The following is an 18,742-nucleotide window of genomic DNA, read 5'->3' as shown; positions in this document are numbered from 1 at the left end:
AAATTATAGGGAGAAAAGCTTCTCTGTGTCTGCTCTCTCCATATCCTGCATAATTTTATATACCTCTATCATATTTCCCCTTAACCGCCTTCTTTCTAAGGTAAACAGCCCTAAGTGTTTTAACTGCTCCTCATAGGACAGTTGCTGTAGCCTCCTGATCATTTTGGTTGCTCTTTTCTGCACCTTCTCAAGCTCTGCAATATCCTATGTGGTGACCAGAATGTGACCAGAACTGTACCCAGTATTCTAGGTGTGGTCTCACCATAGATTTGTATAAGGGCAGTATGATAGTAGCAGTTTTATTCTCTAGTCCTTGTGTAATTATGGCCAGCATGGAATCTTCTGAGAAGAGAGGAGATCCTGGGGCAAAAACAGATGGATATGCACAAAGCTTGTGAAGATTTGTTACTTACTTCATGTGACAGTTACTGCTGCTTGTGTTTGGTCATTTGGACACATTACACAAAACCTTTCAAAAAAGTAACCTAAAGTTCCACCAAGCAGAGCTTCTCTTTGCTTCTGCAAAGTACAAAGCAACTGCGGAAAAACTTTGAACAGTTCTGCACTGGTCCCAGATAGTCATGACACCAAAAGACTTAGATGTAGAGAGTCCTACTGTACCTAGGTGCAGAAAGCCTGCATGATGTGTTGACGCCGGGTGTGATCCTTACCAGTTTCAATCTCCTAAGGATTTCTACGGGAAAATATTTTATATAGTCATTGATAATATCTGCAGCAATTTACACAAACACTTTTCGCAAAATTGAAAAATTTGCCATAAGAGAGGATGATAGTACATACAATCTAAATATTGTCAAAGGCTTTCAAGGTCAGAGTTCATTGGTTCTTGTAGGTTATTCGGACTGTGTAACCGTGGTCTTGGAATTTTCTTTCCTGACGTTTCGCCAGCAACTGTGGCAGGCATCTTCAGAGTAGTAACACACTGTCCTTCAGTGTTATTACTCTGAAGATGCCTGCCACAGTTGCTGGCGAAACATCAAGAAAGAAAATTCCAAGACCACGGTTACACAGCCCGGATAACCTACAAGAACCAATACAATCTAAACATTTACAAAACTGACTTGGATGCTGCCCGACTACAGGTTCATCAAGATGTTTTTGGATATTGCAAAGGGGGGAAAAGTCAAACTTTTAGCTCTTTGTGATGTGATCGATCTATTCAGCGGAGAACAAGGAAAATGTCTGCAACAGCTACTTACCAGAATTTGCTAAGCTTATCAGAATAGCCCTTACAATACCTGTTTCCTCCTGTGCCTCAGAAAGGTCCTTCTCAGGCCTCTATAGAATAAACAACTTTCTACGGTCAAGCATGTGACAGGCAAGGCTCAATCACATGGGTCTTCTTCATGGTCATAAACAGATCTCTCAGGAAACTGATCTCAATGTTATAGCCAATAAGTTATATAGTTATACAGCCAATAATATAGCCAAAGAACATCAATTAGAACAAACACATTCAGTGTCATAGAATCATAGAGTTGGAAGGGACCACCAGGGTCATCTAGTCCAACCCCCTGCACAATGCAGGAAATTTCCAACTACCTCCCCCTAAACCCCCAGTGACCCCCTATTCCATGCCCTGAAGATGGCAAAAAACAAAAACCCTCCAGTATCCCTGGCCAATCTGGCCTGGAGGAAACCTGCTCCCTGACCCCAAAGTGGCAATCGGCACTACCCTGGGCCATGCAAGAAAGGGCCACAAGAGCCCAAACACTGACGCAAACCTTCCTGCCCTCCCCTAAGGTCACAGAATCCACATTGCTGACAGATGGCCATCTAGCCTCTTCTTAAAAACCTCCAAAGAAGGAGGTTTAAGTACAGGTTATTTTGAATTCTTACATCTTAACAAGTGGGTTGTAACTAGATGAAGCAACCTGTTGAGGTTTATCACTAATCATACCAAGACGAGGCAACTATTGGGGTGGGGAGGTGAAGGGAAATTGGGAAGGGTAGGTAGGATATGGCAGGAAAGGATGCTTCTGGGAGCAGCAGCAGGAGGTAATAGGGGATTAGGAGAATATTTGATTTTACTGTAATTTTAAAAATGTAAAGAAACATTTGCATTGTTAATTAAAAGTTAAAGTTGTTGTTTGGTTCTTGTAGGTTATCCGGGCTGTGTAATCGTGAAGATGCCTGCCACAGCTGCTGGCGAAACGTCAGGAAAGAAAATACCAAGACCACGGTTACAGCCTGGATAACCTACAAGAACCAATTAACTCTGACCGTGAAAGCCTTCGACAATATTTTAAAGTTGTTGTCTTTCAGCTGTCTGATGATCATTTGTTGAAGCCTCCCTAAATTTCTGGGGAGCCCCTCCCTAAATCCCTCATGGCCCTGCTTGCGTAGATAGTGGCAATGGAGGCCCCTCCCTGTGATGTCACTGGCTCCCCCTTATGTCATATTAATGCCAGCCCCAGCCCCCCCCCCCCCCCCGGAAATTGGAAAGTCTACACCCCTGGTTTGCCTTATTCTCAGTTGGCAAGCGTGTATTCCCTAATTCTGTACTGGCAAGTGTGTTTTGACTGATTCAGTATTGGCAATCATAAATTCCCTATGGGCAATTGCTGTCCTTAGTTTTTGGATTCTCTATTGGCAACATAGTTTCCCTGTTTCTCTATGGGCAAGTGTGGTCTCCCTTACTGTCAGTGGGCAAGCGTGGTTTGCCTTATTCTCAGTTGGCAAGCGTTTATACCCTTATTTTGTATTGGCAAGTGCGTTTTGCCTGAGTTTCTATTGGCAATTATGCATTCCCTATGGACAGTAGCTGTCCTTTGTTTTAGTATGTCGGGGGGGGGGGGCTGGCCTGCCCTTCCTGCCACGTGGCTGCTCCTTCTGGGTCGTGGGGGGCAGGAATTCCGGGAGGGAGGGAGCCCAATGATGAAGAGGATGGATTGGCTCGAGGGGGCGGCTGTTGGCAGTTCTATGAAAAAAGCCCACATAAAAATTGCGCACAGAAAAACCCCCACTGTCATTAATGCACATAAGAAAAAAGCCCACACGGAAAAATACTCATGCCAATAAAGGTGACTGAAACTGAAATGGAACTACTCTGATTATACAGCGCCCATATTTCCGCCACTGTTGTGCTTGGAGCTACAACTCCTGAACCCGCCGCAAACTTCTCCTGGCCTTAAGTATGTAAGCGTATTTTTCTGTGTGGGCATTTTCCCTTGTAGGCTTTTTTCATGTGCAATTTTTTCTGGTTACCCTGAATTAGCCCCATACGACCCACATGGGTAGAGGTGCTAAAGGCGGCTCCCGGCATGGCTGATGCCTTTCATAACTTCCCCTTCTGAACAGACACCAGCTGAGTCTGAGGAGACTCCCCGAGAGGCGGGCAGAGGTGTCGGGGCTGCAGGTGGCCCAGCCAAGGACATCCCGTGTGCCCTCCCCCCGTGTTGTTTGCCAGCACACCAGCGTCTTCCCCAGGGAGCCACCGCCTCTTTCCCAGCACTCGGCCCCCAAGAATGCATTCCTCTGCTCTCTGCACGACCCCCGGGCAGGAGCCCCTTGACCAGCGCCGCTCCCCCCAGGCCATACTTGCGAGCCCCCCTCCTTTGCACAGCCACCTCTCGTCAGATGTTTGCTTCTAGGCCAGACTGCAACGGGGAGGAGGCTCCCCCGGCCAACCCGGTGGCTCCCTGGGGCCGCACCGGCCCGGAGGCAGCCAGCCTGGTTTGGTTTGGTAGAAAGGGCAGGGGGGTGGGCGGGCAGCAGTGCAGCGAAGCCCCTCTGAGCAGCCGCCCGGTCCAGCCCGCAGGCCTCCCCGGTTTTCAGTCGCGGACAATACTTGGCTCGTCCTGACTGCGCCCACGAGGCGCCCCCCGGCAGGGTCCCGCTTCGGACGCGCCGCTTTGAGCACCAGCGGCTGGGCCGCAGCCCAAAGAAGCCTCCCGCTGCTGGGGCAGCGTCCTGCCGGCGGAGAGGGTGGGCTTCGCCTCCAGGACTCCGCCCCGTTTCACAAGAACACGCTTGTTGGTGTAAGTCGGAGAAATATCAAAGGGCACGTTTATTCAGGGATTGGTTGAGGGTCAGCCATGTAAACCCGTCGACCTGGGTCTGGCAATAATCGACGGATCTATCCGTGCTCGGATCGGTCCAAAAGCCGAGGGCCCATCCTCTCCTCGGGCCTGGGCGGGGGGCCCCGGCCCCCTCCCGCCCCTCCTCCTCAGCCGGCCCCCCTCTCCCGCCTGCGGGCTTCACCTACTGGAGGGGGGAGAGCGGAGCGGGGAGAGCAGCTTGTGCCCGGGCGGCCCCGCCACCTTCTCCACGGCCAGGGCGGGGAGGCAGGGCGGGCCGGGGGCCAGGGGCTTGAGCTCCGGGGGCTGGCCGGCGCCTTCTGGCTCGGGCGGGGCGGCGGGGCGGCGCCCCCGCCAGGCGCCGCCGCCGCCGCCCCGCATGCTGACCCCCGGGGCCAGCTGCACGGCCTCCAGCAGCAGGGCGGGCGGGACGAAGAGCAGGCTGGTGGGCTGCAGGCGGCTGCCCGGGGGCGGGGGCGGCGCGGCGGGCGGGGCCTGGCGGGGGAGCCGCCTCCTGCTGGGCCGGGCGGGGGGCCGCTGGCCCGAGCGGGTGTGCAGGGCTTGCTGGCGCAGGCACTCGGCGGCGGGGTCCACGAGCTGCACGCAGGGCTTGAGCCAGCGCTTGGGCAGGCGGGCGGGGTCGAGGCGCGGCACGGCGGTGACGTTGCCGGCGCCGTCGTACAGCACGTCCTTGCTGGTGGGCGGCCGGCCCAGCTGGATGCGCAGCAGGTTGCTGCAGGAGGGCGGCAGGAGCGGGCGGGGGCCGCGCGGCGGACGCTCCTCCGACGCCGCCAGCAGCAGCAGCAGGTGCTTCCCGGCCCGGCACAGCCGGCCCTCCCCGCCCGGGGGGCCGCCGGACCGGGCCGCCGCCGGCGCGCTCGCCCGCGGCAGAGAGGAGGCCCGGCGGGGGGGCGCCGGCAGCCCCGTGGCGACGTGGGCCTCCTCTTCTCGGGAGGGCTGCCGGGGCGGCTCCTCCGCCCGGGGGGCAGCAGCACCCGCGTCACAAGGCGCCTCCTGGGGAGCAGCGGCTTCCTCGGGCGGCTCGCGGGGAGGAACCTGGAGGGACAGACGTGCAGGAGAGTGGCGCGAGACTGCCCGGATCCCCCACACCCCCTCCCCCCAGGACCGGTTGTGCTGGGCTCCGGACGGTCCTTTGGTGTCCTGCCTTTCTCCCCAGTGGGCACCCAAAGTGGCTGACACGGTTCTCCTCGCCTCCGTTTTTATCCTCACAACAACCCTGTGAGGGTTAGGCTGAGAGTGTGCAACTGGCCCAGGGTCACCCGGCAAACTTCCGTGGCAGAGGGGCGGTTCGAACCTGGGTCTCCAAGATTCTGGTCTGACACTTTAACTACACAGGCTTAGCATCCACTGCAAACAGAATGGGGGGGGGGTGGTCTGGAGATAACCAGGGCCAGGATGTTGATTCCTTTCATTTTTGGCCCTGGAACTCCCAGGATCATCCTGAAGCTGGTGGACAATTTTGACATTCCCAATCTTATTTTGTGATGAGTTATGCTTGACACAAACAGACAGACAGATGGACACATAGATCCTTTTATTGTTACAGATGTGTGGTAACAGCAAGCCAAGTGATTTATTATGATATTTGGTTTGGATCAGGGTCATATGGGGGGCATGGTGGCTCTGGGCAGCCCTGGGAAAGCAGGTGAAAAGTGAGAAGGGACTGGAAAAGGAAATTTTACACTGATCTAGGAGTCTTCTCCACTCTCTGTAGTTAAGCGGAAATAAAAAACAGAAACGGATATTGTTTGCCCTGGAGTTACATCTATGTCATTGAATCTTTAGAAGAAGCACAGGAAAGGTCCTGGGAGGACCTTAGGTTGGGGCACCACAAATGGATAAATGGGATGGAGGGCTCTGAAGAAAGGAAGCTGGAGGCAGTTCCAGGACCTTCAGAACAGGTGCGATTGCATGCAGAATCTGCCAGCCTTGGAGGGATCATGTGCAACCGCCTTCTACGGAGTCAGACCCCTGCTGTATCGTGGCCAGTGGCCTTGTCCACTCAGACCCGCAGAGCATCTCCAAGGTCCTTCCCATCACCTGCTCCTTGATGCTTTTCCCTGAAGATGCAGCCAGAGATTGGATTGGGGGGGGGGGCTTTTTCTCTGCTGCTGAGCCACGGCCCTCCCCAAGCAGCTCTACAGCAGCACGACAAGGCCATGGCGCAGTATTTCAGCAGACCCCCAGCACACAGAAGGCCCCGGTTTCAGTCCATTGTGCTAATGAGCCCTTGGAAAGCCACAGCCAACCAGGGCAGTCAAGAAGGCAGAGCTGGAACAAGTACAGAAGAGGGTCACCAGGACAGTGAAGGGGCTGGAGCCCCTCCCGTGGGGAAAGGCTGAAGGGCCTGCGACTTTTCAGTTTAGAAAAGAGACGTCTGAGGTGCACTAAATGATGAACGAGGTGGAGAGAGGGGGCAGGGAGCTTTCCCCCCTTCTCCTGCAATACCAGAGTTCAAGGGGCACCTAATGAAGTAAATGGGAAACAGGTCCAGGACAGAGAAATTGAAGTACTTCTTTACTCAGTGAGTAATCAACTGGGGAATTTACTGCCAGTGGACACAGTGATGGCCAGAGCCATCTGCACTTTGTGGGCAAGAGAGATTCCTGGAGGAGAGGCCTGGCCATGGCTATGAGCCATGGAGAGTTGAGGGAACCTCCACAACCACAGGCAGCAAACCGCTGAACACCGCTGAACAGGAGGCAACATTTTGAGACTCCTTATGGTAGAGAAAGTGGGGTATAAAAACCAGCTCTTCTTCTGGGAGCCAGCTTGGTGCAGTGGTTACAAGTGGTGGTTTGGAGCAGCGGACTCTGATCTGGAGAACTGGGTTTGATTCCCCACTCCTCCACATGAGTGGCGGAGGCTAATCTGGTGAACTGGATTTGTGTCCCCACTCCTACACATGAAGCCAGCTGGGTGACCTTGGGCTAGTCACACTCTTTCAGTCTCACCTACCTCACAGGGTGTCTGTTGTGGGGAGGAGGAAGGGAAGGTGATTGTAAGCCGGTTTGATTCTTCCTTAAGTGGTAGAGAAAGTCAGCATATAAATACCAACTCTTCTTCTTCTTCTTCACCTGGTCTTGTGACAAGGAGTCATGAGATGACTCCTCCGCTATTACCAGTGAGCCTACCTCTTCCTCCTCCGGACGTGGCATGGCTTCTAACACGGGCACAGAACCCTGCGCCCACGAATCCGTGATGCAGGCCACAGGCTCCTCATCCTCCTGCCACGTGGGGTCTGTTGAGACATCCGCCTGGCCCTCATCCCGCACCAAGAAGCGCCACTCGATGATCTGCACCATGGCCTCCCGTGCTTGGTTGATGACGTAGGGGATGCACTGCAGAGAAGAGGGGGGGCTGGGATGAGTGAGACACGCGTGCAGATGGAGAGCAGTGAATGGGTCTCCTTGTGGGGAGCCAGAAGGTGTCCTGCAGAATGGCTTTATCATCCCACTTCCTCTCAGTAAGCAAGGCCAGTCCGAACTGGCCTGCAGGATACACCCCCCCCCCACCATACACACAAACACACAGTGGGCAGACGCCCTGCTCAGTTACTGCTTCATTTAGACAATTTAGATGCAGCCTCTCTACAGAGCCTGCTTGAACCAGGACAAAAGAATGGAGAACAGCTGCAGAAAAATCTGTGGTACTGCCTTGACATAAACTGCCAAGAATGGATGAGGGTTAACATAGGGGGCTGTAAACTATGGGGGGCTGAGGGGCTTGAGACCCCCCCCCTCCCAGGCAACCAGTGCCCACATGAGGGGCTCAGTTACAAGGGCAGCTGAAGCAGTCCTGTCCTACCTTCCTGTTGTATCATATTACAATTTCTGTTAGTCTTTAGGGCTTTGTTCCTGTTTGCTAGTATGTATTTGTGTGTTTATTAAGAATTTATACACTCTTAAATGACCTGTTCCTATGGCCCAAACAAAGGATCTTGCCACTGTACTCTGCAGGTTTTTTCTCACCCACAACCACTTCAGGTTTGGTGAGGAGTTAAACCTTCAAATCAGTGGCACAGCTGTGGGCACCTGCGTGGCTCCACAGTATGCCAACATTTTCATGGTGGATGTAGAACAGCATTTTCTGAATTCCTACCCATTGGTACCTCTCCTTTACTTGAGATTAACTGATGACATTTTCTTTGTCTGGACTCATGGCAAAGAACCCCTCAAACGATTTCACCAAGCTTTCAACAACTTTCACCCCACAATCAATCTATCTATTAATTTCTCTGAACAGGAAATAAGCTTCCTGGACACCACAGCATGGTTACACGAGGGATGCACAAGCACCACGTTATACTCGAAACTGACAGATCAGCAAACATATCTACATGCCTCCAGGTACCGCCCCAACCATATCAAACAGTCCAGTGTCCATAGCCAAGTCCTACGCTATAGTCGCAGCTGCGCCAACCCCTCAGACAGAGATACTCACTTGGGAGCTACAGTGAGCATTTTTGCAACTAGAATATCCTGCTGATATGGTAAAAAAGATGACAGGAAAGGCCAGAATGATACCCAAGAACAGCTTGCTACAAGACAAACCCAAAGAAAATTACAATAGAACACCTCTGGTGGTCACATCCAGCTCACAACTCAAACCAGTCCAATGTATTATAATTAACGACCTACAACCAATTCTGGATTGTGACACTTCCCTCTTCAGAGAAGAGAGCTTCTAATGTTAAGCAATGCCAGGCCGACAGTGCCAAGATACTTCATAGTCACGGGATAAGAGGACAAATCCTCTTATGGAGTGAGAGCTGGCTGAAAAATAGGAAGCAGAGAGTAGGAATCAATGGTCAGTTCTCACAGTGGCGGGATGTGAGCAGTGGGGTGCCTCAGGGATCTGTGTTGGGACCGGTGCTTTTCAACCTGTTCATCAATGACCTGGAGTTGGGGTTAAACAGTAAAGTAGCCAAGTTTGCAGATGACACCAAATTATTTAGGGTGGTTAAAACAAAATCGGACTGTGAAGAGCCCCAGAAGGATCTCTACATACTGGAAGAATGGGCATTAAATGGCAAATGAGATTCAATGTGAGCAAGTGTAAAGTGATGCATATTGGGACAAAAAATCCCAATATATTGTCGAAGGCTTTCACGGTCAGAGTTCATTGGTTCTCGTAGGTTATCCGGGCTGTGTAACCGTGGTCTTGGTATTTTCTTTCCTGACGTTTCGCCAGCAGCTGTGGCCGGCATCTTCAGAGGAGTAACACTGAAGGACAGTGTCTCTCAGTGTCAAGTGTGTAGGAAGAGTAATATAGAGTCAGAAAGGGGTTGGGTTTGAGCTGAATCATTGTCCTGCAAAAAGTAACAAAGGTAATGTGCTAACCATTGTCCTGTAAGTATTAAGCTAATGTGCTAATGAGGGTGTGGTATGTTGATATGGAACCATTGTATCCTGAAGTGATCTGTTAATGTGTGAAATCCAAAGCTAATCTGCATGGCTATTATTGACTGTGGTCTTTGTTAGTCTGGAGGTTTTCAAGACAGGAAGCCAAGCTTTATTCATTCTTAAACTCTCTTCTTTTCTGTTAAAGTTGTGCTGATGTTTATGAATTTCAATGGCTTCTCTGTGCAATCTGACAAAATAGTTGGTAGAATTGCCCAGTCTTTCAGTGTCTTGGAATAAGACCCTGTGTCCTGTTTGTGTCAGTCCACGTTCAGCCACTGCTGATTTCTCAGGTTGGCCCAGTCTGCAGTATCTTTCATGTTCTTTTATCCTTGTTTGTATGCTGCATTTTGTTGTCCCGATGTAAACTTGTCCGCAGCTGCAAGGTATACAATATACTCCTGCAGGGGTGAGGGGGTCTCTTTTGTCTTTTGCTGATCGTAGCATTTGTTGTATTTTCTTGGTGGGTTTAAACACTGTTTGTAGGTTATGTTTTTTCAAAAGTTTCTCCATCCTATCAGTGACTCCTTTAATAAATGGCAAGAATACCTTTTCCTATGGGAGACTGTTTTTCCTGAGTTTTCTGATTTTTGTTTGCTTTAATGGCCCTTCTGATTTCATTTCTGGAATAGCCATTTGCTAGCAGTGCGTGATTTAGATGATTAATTTCTTCCTTGAGTAACTGTGGTTCACAGATCCGTCTTGCACGGTCCATTAATGTTTTGAATATTCCTCTTTTCTGTCGGGGGGGGGGTTGGAGTTTTTGTGTAAGTAGCGATCTGTGTGAGCTGGTTTCCGGTAGACCTTGTGACCTAACTGAAAGTTTGTTTTACGGATGACAAGGGTATCAAGAAATGGGAGTTTACCCTCAATTTCCTTTTCCATAGTAAACTGAATGTTTGAATGGATATTATTAAGATGGTTTAGAAAGTCCATTAATTTTTCTTCACCATGGCTCCAAATAGTAAATGTGTCATCTACGAACCTGAACCAGACTGTAGGTTTGTAAGGTGCCGATTCTAATGCTGTCTTTTCAAAATATTCCATGTAAAAGTTTGCTATTACTGGACTGAGTGGACTTCCCATAGCTACTCCATCAATCTGTTCATAAAATTCTTTATCCCATAGGAAATAACTTGTTGTCAGACAATGGTGAAATAAGGCTGTTATATCTTCTGGAAAAATCTGGTTAATCAATGAGATTGTGTCTTTTACTGGAACCTTGGTAAAGAGGGATACAACATCAAAACTGACTAATATATCCTGTGGGTTGAGTCTCAATGGACTGATTTTGTTGATGAAGTGAGTTGAGTCTTTAATGTAAGAAGTGGTTTTTCCAATGTGGTCCTGTAGGAGAGTGGTCAAATATCTAGCTAATTCATATGTTGGGGAACCAATGGCGCTCATGATGGGTCGGAGTGGGACGGAATCCTTATGAATTTTAGGTAGTCCATATAATCGTGGTGGTTGTGCTTCTGTCTTGCATAGTTTTCTGTGGGTCTGGATGAAGAGTGGAATTCTTGATCAGTATGCTAGTTTTCCTGGTAATTTTGCAAGTTGGATCTCGTTTTAGTTTTTTGTATGTGGCAGGGTCCAGAAGTTCCTCAATCTTCTTTTTGTATTCTTCTCCAGACTAACAAAGACCACAGTCAACAATAGCCATGCAGATTAGCTTTGGATTTCACACATTAACAGATCACTTCAGGATACAATGGTTCCATATCAACATACCACACCCTCATTAGCACATTAGCTTGATACTTACAGGACAATGGTTAGCTCATTACCTTTGTTACTTTTTGCAGGACAATGATTCAGCTCAAACCCAACCCCTTTCTGACTCTATATTACTCTTCCTACACACTTGACACTGAGAGACACTGTCCTTCAGTGTTACTCCTCTGAAGATGCCGGCCACAGCTGCTGGCGAAACGTCAGGAAAGAAAATACCAAGACCACGGTTACACAGCCCGGATAACCTACAAGAACCAAAAAAATCCCAACTTCACATATACACTGATGGGATCTGTGCTGGCAGCGACAGACCAAGAAAGGGATCTTGGGGTGGTAGTGGATAGCTCAATGAAGATGTCAACCCAGTGTGCGGCTTCTGTAAAAAAGGCAAATTCCATGCTGGCCATAATTAGACAAGGAATAGAGAATAAAACTGCTGATATCATACTGCCCTTGTACAAATCTATGGTGAGACCACACTTGGAGTACTGTGTACAATTCTGGTCACCACACCTAAAAAAGGATATTGCAGAGCTTCAGAAGGTGCAGAAAAGAGCAACCAAAATGATCAGGGGGCTTTAGCAACTGCCCTATGAAGAGAGGTTAAGACGCTTAGGGCTGTTTTGCTTGGAAAGAAGGCGGCTGAGGGGAGACATGAAAGGGGTATATAAAATTATGCATGGTTTGGAGAGAGTGGACAGGGAGAAGTTTTTCTCCCTCTCCCATAATACTAGAACACGGGGTCATCTGCTAAAGCTGGAGGGTGAGAGATTAAAAACAGATAAAAGGAAGTATTTTTTCACACAATGCATAGTTAAATTGTGGAACTCCTTGCCCCAGGATGTGGTGATGGCTGCCAGCTTGGAGGGCTTTAAGAGGGGAGTGGACATATTCATGGAGGAGAGGGGTATTCATGGCTGTTAGTTAGAATGGATACTAGTCATGCAGCATACCTATTCTCTCTAGTATCAGAGGAGCATACCTATTATTTTGGGTGCGGTGGAACATAGGGAGGATGGTGCTGCTGCACTCGTCTTATTAGTGGCTTCCTAGAGGCATCTGGTTGGCCACTGTGTGAACAGACTGCTGGACTGGATGGGCCTTGGTCTGATCCAGCAGGGCCTTTCTTATGTTCTTATGTTAAGATACTTCGAAAAGAACCTATGAATGGCTCTCTCATGATGTGGCAATGGAAAAAGTATATTGTGACATCTTTCACTTAGCAGCAAATGACATGAATGTTCCTCTTACAAACACATTGAGAGACAAGGACTGTTTAGTTTTCAGACCCATCAGAATTCTAACTTGCACCGTGCAGCTGTCCAAGCTATAGCCTCTGTTAAAGCAGGATGAATTTTACACAGCAAGTTTTCAGAAGGCCAGCAGAAGCAAATGCGAGTTGCTAGAAAGACACTGCTGATAATTTTAGCATCAGTAAGGTGCTTTGCCTGTCAGGGCATTGCAATATACAGCCATGATGAGGAAGAGTCAAACCTGAAACAGCTCTTGCTGCTAAGTGCTGCAGATGTTCCACAGCTGAAATCACAGTTGAATCGTACAAACTACAAATGGATCTCACCTACCACTGTGAATTAAATGCTTGATATCATGACTCACAATGTTCTATGTACGCTAGTGAGAGAGATTAAAGCAGCTGTTTATTACAATGTAACTGTTGATTAGACCACAGATATCACCACACAAGTACAGGTTTAATTTTGCTTCTGCATTGCTACAGAGGATATCTTTGTGGTGGAATTCTTTTTAGATTTTATGAAACTGAATCCACCACTGTTAAAACTCTCTTTTCTATTTTGAAATATGTACTCTGTCACTTTGATCTTTCTCTTGAAAGATGCTATGGCCAATGCTATGATGGTGCAATGAATGTTGCTGGATGTCTTAGTATACAGGCTCTTGTAAAGGCTGAGGAGACAAGAGCACTATATGTTCATGGTTTTGCATATGTTGTGAACTTAGTGGTACATGATGTGTCAGAAAATGTTAGTATGTGTAAAAATTGCCTAAGTGAGTTATCTGACATGATCACCTTTGTGATAACTTCACCAAAATGTCTTGCTTTGTTTAAACACTTTCAGCAGGCAGAGAACATAAATCTGAGACACTTTTGCCCCACTAGGTGGACTATAAAACAGCTTCCTTACTGTCAGTGGCTTCAAACTATAGGGAGTTGATTCAGTTCTTTGATAATGTATCATAAGAACATAAGAAAGGCCATCCTGGATCAGACCAAGGCCCATCAAGTCCAGTAGTCTGTTCATACAGTGGCCAACCAGATCCCTCCAGGAAGCCCACAAACAAGACAACTGCAGCAGCATCCTGCAGCAGCATTCCACAGTACCTAATAGTATCACAATATCACAGAGTTGGAAGGGACCACCAGGGTCATCTAGTCCAACCCTCTGCACAACGCAGGAAATTCACAACTACCTCCCGCACACAGCCCAGGACCTCTACTCCATCCCCAGAAGATGGCCAAGATGCCCTCCCTCTCATGAGGGATTTGCGGGGAGTGCCATGTATGCGAGGAAGCATAAACTTGAGGGTAAGTTCAGAGACTAAAACCTCGGGGCACATAAACCATGGATTCCAATGTCTGTACACTAATGCGCAGAGTATGGGAAACAAGCAGGAAGAACTTGCTTCCCAAATACAGGAAGGGGATTTTGACCTAATTGGTATTACTGAAACTTGGTGGGATATCACTCACGTCTGGAATATTAAGATTGAGGGGTACAACTTGTTTAGAAGAGATAGACAGATAAGGAAGGGGGGAGGAGTAGCATTGTATGTCAAAGACGTGTGTACACATGTGGAGAAGTACATGAATCTGAGCATGGTAGTTCAGTCGAGAGTCTATGGGTAAAAATAAAAGGAGTAAGAAATAATCATGATATTATGGTGGGAGTCTGCTATCGACCACCAAACCAGGCAGAGGACTTGGATGAGACACTCCTGGACCAAATTACAAAGTTCTCAAAGAGACGGGACATGGTGGTCATGGGAGATTTTAATTACCGGGATATCTGCTGGAAGTCCAACTCTGCTAAAAATGCAAGATCCAATAAATTCCTGACTTGTCTTGCTGACAACTTCCTGTTCCAGAAAGTGGACACAGAAACAAGAGGATCTGCTATCTTAGACTTGATTCTCACCAACAGGGAAGAACTGGTTGATGAGGTTAAAGTAGTAGGCGCTCTGGGTAGTAGTGACCATGTAATCTTGGAATTTACAATCTTGGGGGAAAGGAAAACTGTACATAGTCAGACATATAGGTTGGACTTTAAAAGAGCAAATTTTAACAAACTTAAACTTATGCTGGGTAGAATCCCATGGTCAGAAATACTTAAGGAGAAGGGAGTTCAAGAAGGGTGGGCATTTCTTAAAAATGAAGTACTGAAGGCGCAATCACAAACCATTCCTATGAGAAGGAAAAATGGGAGGAGCCTAAAGAGGCCAGGGTGGCTCCATAAACAGCTTTTTAAAGAGTTGAGAAATAAAAAAGACTCATTTAGGAAGTGGAAGGAGGGCCTTATAACCAAAGAGGAATATAAACATATAACTAGTGCTTGTAGGGAGAGTGTTAGGAAAGCTAAAGCTCAGTATGAATTTAGGCTAGCCAGAGATGCTAAACACAACAAAAAAGAGTTGTTTAAGTTTGTTAAAATTTGCTCTCCTAAAGTCTTCCCTGGAGGTTTTTAAGAAGAGGTTAGGTGGCCATTGTCAGAATGCTGATTTTGTGACCTTAGGCAGATGATGAGAGGGAGGGCATCTTGGCCATCTTCTGGTCACTAGGTGTGGGGGGAGGTAGTTGTGAATTTCCTGCATTGTGCAGGGGGTTGGACTTGATGACCCTGGTGGTCCCTTCCAACTCTATGATTCTATGACCATTGTTTTTGAAAAGTCTTGGCAAACAGGTGAGGTGCCAGAAGACTGGAGACGGGCAAATGTTGTCCCCATCTTCAAGAAGGGAAAAAGGAAGATCTGGGTAACTACCAACCCATCAGCTTGACTTCTGTACCAGAAAAAGTTTTTGAACAAATCATCAAAGAGCCGGTCCTTGAGCATTTAGAAAGGATGGATCTGATCACTAAGAGCCAGCACAGGTTTCTCAAGAATAAGTCATGCCAGACTAATCTTCTTTTTTGAGAAAGTTACTACCTTGGTGGATCAGGGAAATGCTGTAGACATAGTATATCTAGACTTCAGTAAGGCTTTTGATAAGGTTCCACATAGTACTCTAGTTGACAAATTGGGAAAATGTGGTTTAGATCCTATTACTGTTAGGTGGATCTGTAACTGGTTGACAGATCACACCCAAAGAGTGCTAGTTAATGGTTCCTCATCCACTTGGAGAGAAGTGACTAGTGGAGTTCCTCAGGGATCTGTACTGGGTCCTGTGTTGTTCAACATCTTTATAAATGATTTGGATGAAGGAATAGAGGGGATGCTTATTAAATTTGCAGATGATACTAAATTGGGAGGGGTAGCAAATACAGTAGAAGACAGAGCCAAGATGCAGGATGATCTTGACAGGCTGGAGAAGTGGGCTAGAACTAACAAAATCCACTTCAACAAAGACAAATGTAAAGTTCTGCATTTAGGTAGGAAAAATCAAATGCATAATTATAGGATGGGGGAGACTTGTCTGAGCAGTAGTGTGTGTGAAAAGTATCTTGGGGTCTTAGTAGACCAAACACTGAACATGAGTCAGCAGTGTGATGCAGTAGCTAAAAAGGCAAATGCGGACTTGGGCTGCATCAACAGAAGTATAGTGTCCAGATCATGCGAAGTGATGGTATAGCTTTACTCTGCTCTGGTTAGACCTCACCTAGAGTACTGTGTTCAGTTTTGGGCACCGCAATTTAAGAAAGATGTAGACAAGCTGGAACGTGTCCAGAGGAGGGCAACAAGGATGGTGAGGGGTCTGGAGACCAAGTCCTATGAGGAAAGGTTGAAGGAGCTGGGTATGTTTAGCCTGAAGAGGAGAAGACTGAGAGGGGATATGATAACCATCTTCAAGAAAGGCTGTCATAGAGAGGATGGTGCCGAGTTGTTTTCTGTTGCCCCAGGAGGTCGGACCAGAACTAATGGGTTGAAATTAAATCAAAACAGTTTCCGTCTAGACATTAGGAAGACTTTTCTAACAGTTAGAGTAGTTCCTCAGTGGAACAGGCTTCCTCGGGAGGTGGTAAGCTCTCCTTCCCTGGAGGCTTTTAAGAAGAGGTTAGATGGCCATTTGTCAGCAATGCTGATTCTGTGACCTTAGGCAGATGATGAGAGGGAAGGCATCTTGGCCATCTTCTGGTCACTGGGGGTGTTGGGGGGGAGGTAGTTGTGAATGTCCTGCATTGTGCAGGGGGTTGTATTGGATGATCCTGATGGTCCCTTACAACTCTATAATTCTATGAATATAATAGGCATGCTCCTCAGATACTAGAGAGAATAAGTATGCATCATGATTAGTATCCATTTTTAGTAGTAGCCATGAATACTCCTCTCCTCCATGAACATATCCACTCCTCTCTTAAAGCCATCATCACATTCTAAGGCAGGGAGTTCCATAATTTAACTATTTGTTGGGTGAAGAAATACTTCCTTTTATCTGTTTTGAATCCCCCTGGGAAATTGGAAAGTCTACGCCCCTGAGGGTTAATGGCCTCTGTTAAGCTGGATTCACTTCACTTAGCAAGAAAGTTTGTGAATTTGTCTGGAGTCCTCAGTGTTTTTCTTCCAGCTGAGAAAATAACTCACGTCACTCTTTCTTCATGGGTAGCTAAAGCTTTCAGCAGAGGGCAGCAGAGGGACCCTGGCTTTCCCACAGCTAGCTAAAGGGAGGGCAGCAGTTGGCGCCACCACCTCCTGCTGCCTCCTGAGCCAAGCAGGGCTCTGAGGCCTAAGAGGGCCAGTACAGTCCTCCAATGTGTGTAGAGCCCGTTAGTGATCTTTTGTGAAGCCCCCCCCTCCCCATTAGCCCTCAGGCAGGCCTGGCAACCAGCCCCTTCCCAGCAGGGAAAAGGAAGTAGAGGCTTTTCTGGGAGGTGGGGGCTCCCACGTGCCTAAACACTCTAAAAGACTTTGCTTGGGTAGCATCTCGACTAACATAACGGGGAAGGGCTGTGGCTCATTGGTAGAGCATCTGCTTGGCATGCAGAAGGTCCCAGGTTCAATCTCCAGCATATCCAGTTAAAGTGACTAGGCAAGGAGGTAATGTGAAAGACCTCTACCTGAGACCCTGGAGAGCCGCTGCCAGTCTGAGTAGACAATACTGACTTTGATGGACCAAGGGTCTGATTCAATATAAGGCAGCTTCGTATGTATGATACTGTAGGGATTTACCAACTCAGTCTAGCCCCTTACCTTGATGCAGCTGATCTGGTTACCTGGATCCACACCACCGTAACATCAAGACTAGACTACTATAATGCACCATGCATGGGTCTCCCCTCAACCTGAAAATCCCCACTGATGCAGAATACTCTAAGTAGGATCCTATTATGTAATTTCTGCACTGCTTAATGCGTCATGTGAATACTTTTGTTATGCTTCAGTTCACTTTTAGATTTCAGGTTAGTTCCAGACTTGTTTATTGAATGCCCCATTTTGTTGTCTGTACTGACTCACTATGTGTAATCTGCCTGGGAAAAGGCAGACTATGAAGAAAGAAAATAAACAGCTAAGGGAGGAGCTTGATGGGAGAAGAAAAGGCCAGCTGGACAAAAACTCTGCCGAATGCCCAAGTCACCTGGGTGCCGCCAATACTTCGGCTGAAGCAGGTGTGTTCTGAAAGCGTTCCTGGGTTGAACCCCTCCTCCCACCTTGTGTCTGACAGCTGGAGCTTAACTGGGCCAGTTACCGTTTGCAGTGCCTGGCATCAGCTGTGGGATGTGGAAACGGGAGAGAAACAGGTGGTGCCCGGTGGTGCCTATCCTCTCGAGCCGCAGGGCAGGTGCCCTTGGAGGCCACGCCCCAGAAGGGCCCCTCGCTGACTCACCTGGCGGGCCAGGTACACCTTGTAGCATCCCTCCAGCACCTGGTCCAGCAGCAGGGCCAGGAGGTCTCCCACGGCATCCTCGGCATCCTCGAAGGACAGCAGCGAGAGCCACTCGGCCTCAGACAGGCGGCCCGGCACGATGTCGATCTGGGGAACGGGCACAGTAGGGGGCCGCGACCGCTCCGCCCGGGACTTGGCCTGAGCCACGCGGTCCCGGGACGCCATCTTCTGCAGAGCAAACAGGACATGGAGAGAAAGGAGGGGGCTGCTCAGCAGGGCTGGTGTGTGTGTGTGTGGGAAGCTGTTTGGCTCTCCGGGAGGGGGCTGCCCTCCCCCAGAATCATAGAGTTGGAAGGGGCCACCAGGGTCATCTAGACCAACCCCCTGCCCAATGCAGGAAATTCCAAACTGCCTCCCCCCGCCGCACCGCCAGTGACCCCTGCTCCCTGCCCAGAGGATGGCCAAGGTGCCCTCTCATGGCCTCCCGAGGTCACAGGATCAGCACTGCTGTCGGATGGCCATCTAGCCTC

General features: G+C 48.6%; 1 protein-coding gene across 1 annotated transcript; it reads right to left on the bottom strand.

The window, feature by feature from the left end:
- Window positions 1–3,794: 3,794 nt before the first annotated feature.
- C9H2orf81 (chromosome 9 C2orf81 homolog) lies at window positions 3,795–18,437 on the bottom strand. The gene is made up of 5 exons (XM_056855748.1): window positions 18,213–18,437; window positions 7,192–7,402; window positions 7,116–7,132; window positions 4,284–5,096; window positions 3,795–3,992 (listed from the first exon to the last, which is right to left on the bottom strand). The coding sequence occupies exons 1-5, from the start codon at window positions 18,435–18,437 to the stop codon at window positions 3,795–3,797; spliced, it is 1,464 nt and encodes a 487-aa protein (XP_056711726.1).
- Between the last annotated feature and the right edge of the window lie 305 nt (window positions 18,438–18,742).

Source organism: Euleptes europaea, chromosome 9 (genome assembly GCF_029931775.1).
Source record: "Euleptes europaea isolate rEulEur1 chromosome 9, rEulEur1.hap1, whole genome shotgun sequence".
NCBI lineage: Eukaryota > Metazoa > Chordata > Lepidosauria > Squamata > Sphaerodactylidae > Euleptes > Euleptes europaea.
This window is presented reverse-complemented; position numbering and strand designations above follow the sequence as displayed.

Coding starts and splice junctions, on each gene's coding strand:
- C9H2orf81 (XM_056855748.1), bottom strand. CDS start 18,437: ATGGCGTCCCGGGACCGCGTGGCTCAGGCCAAGTCCCGGGCGGAGCGG. Junction 7,403..18,212: donor AGGTGTACCTGGCCCGCCAG/GTGAGTCAGCGA, acceptor TCTTCTCTGCAG/TGCATCCCCTACGTCATCAA. Junction 3,993..4,283: donor CCGCCCTGGCCGTGGAGAAG/GTGGCGGGGCCG, acceptor TACACCAACAAG/CGTGTTCTTGTGAAACGGGG.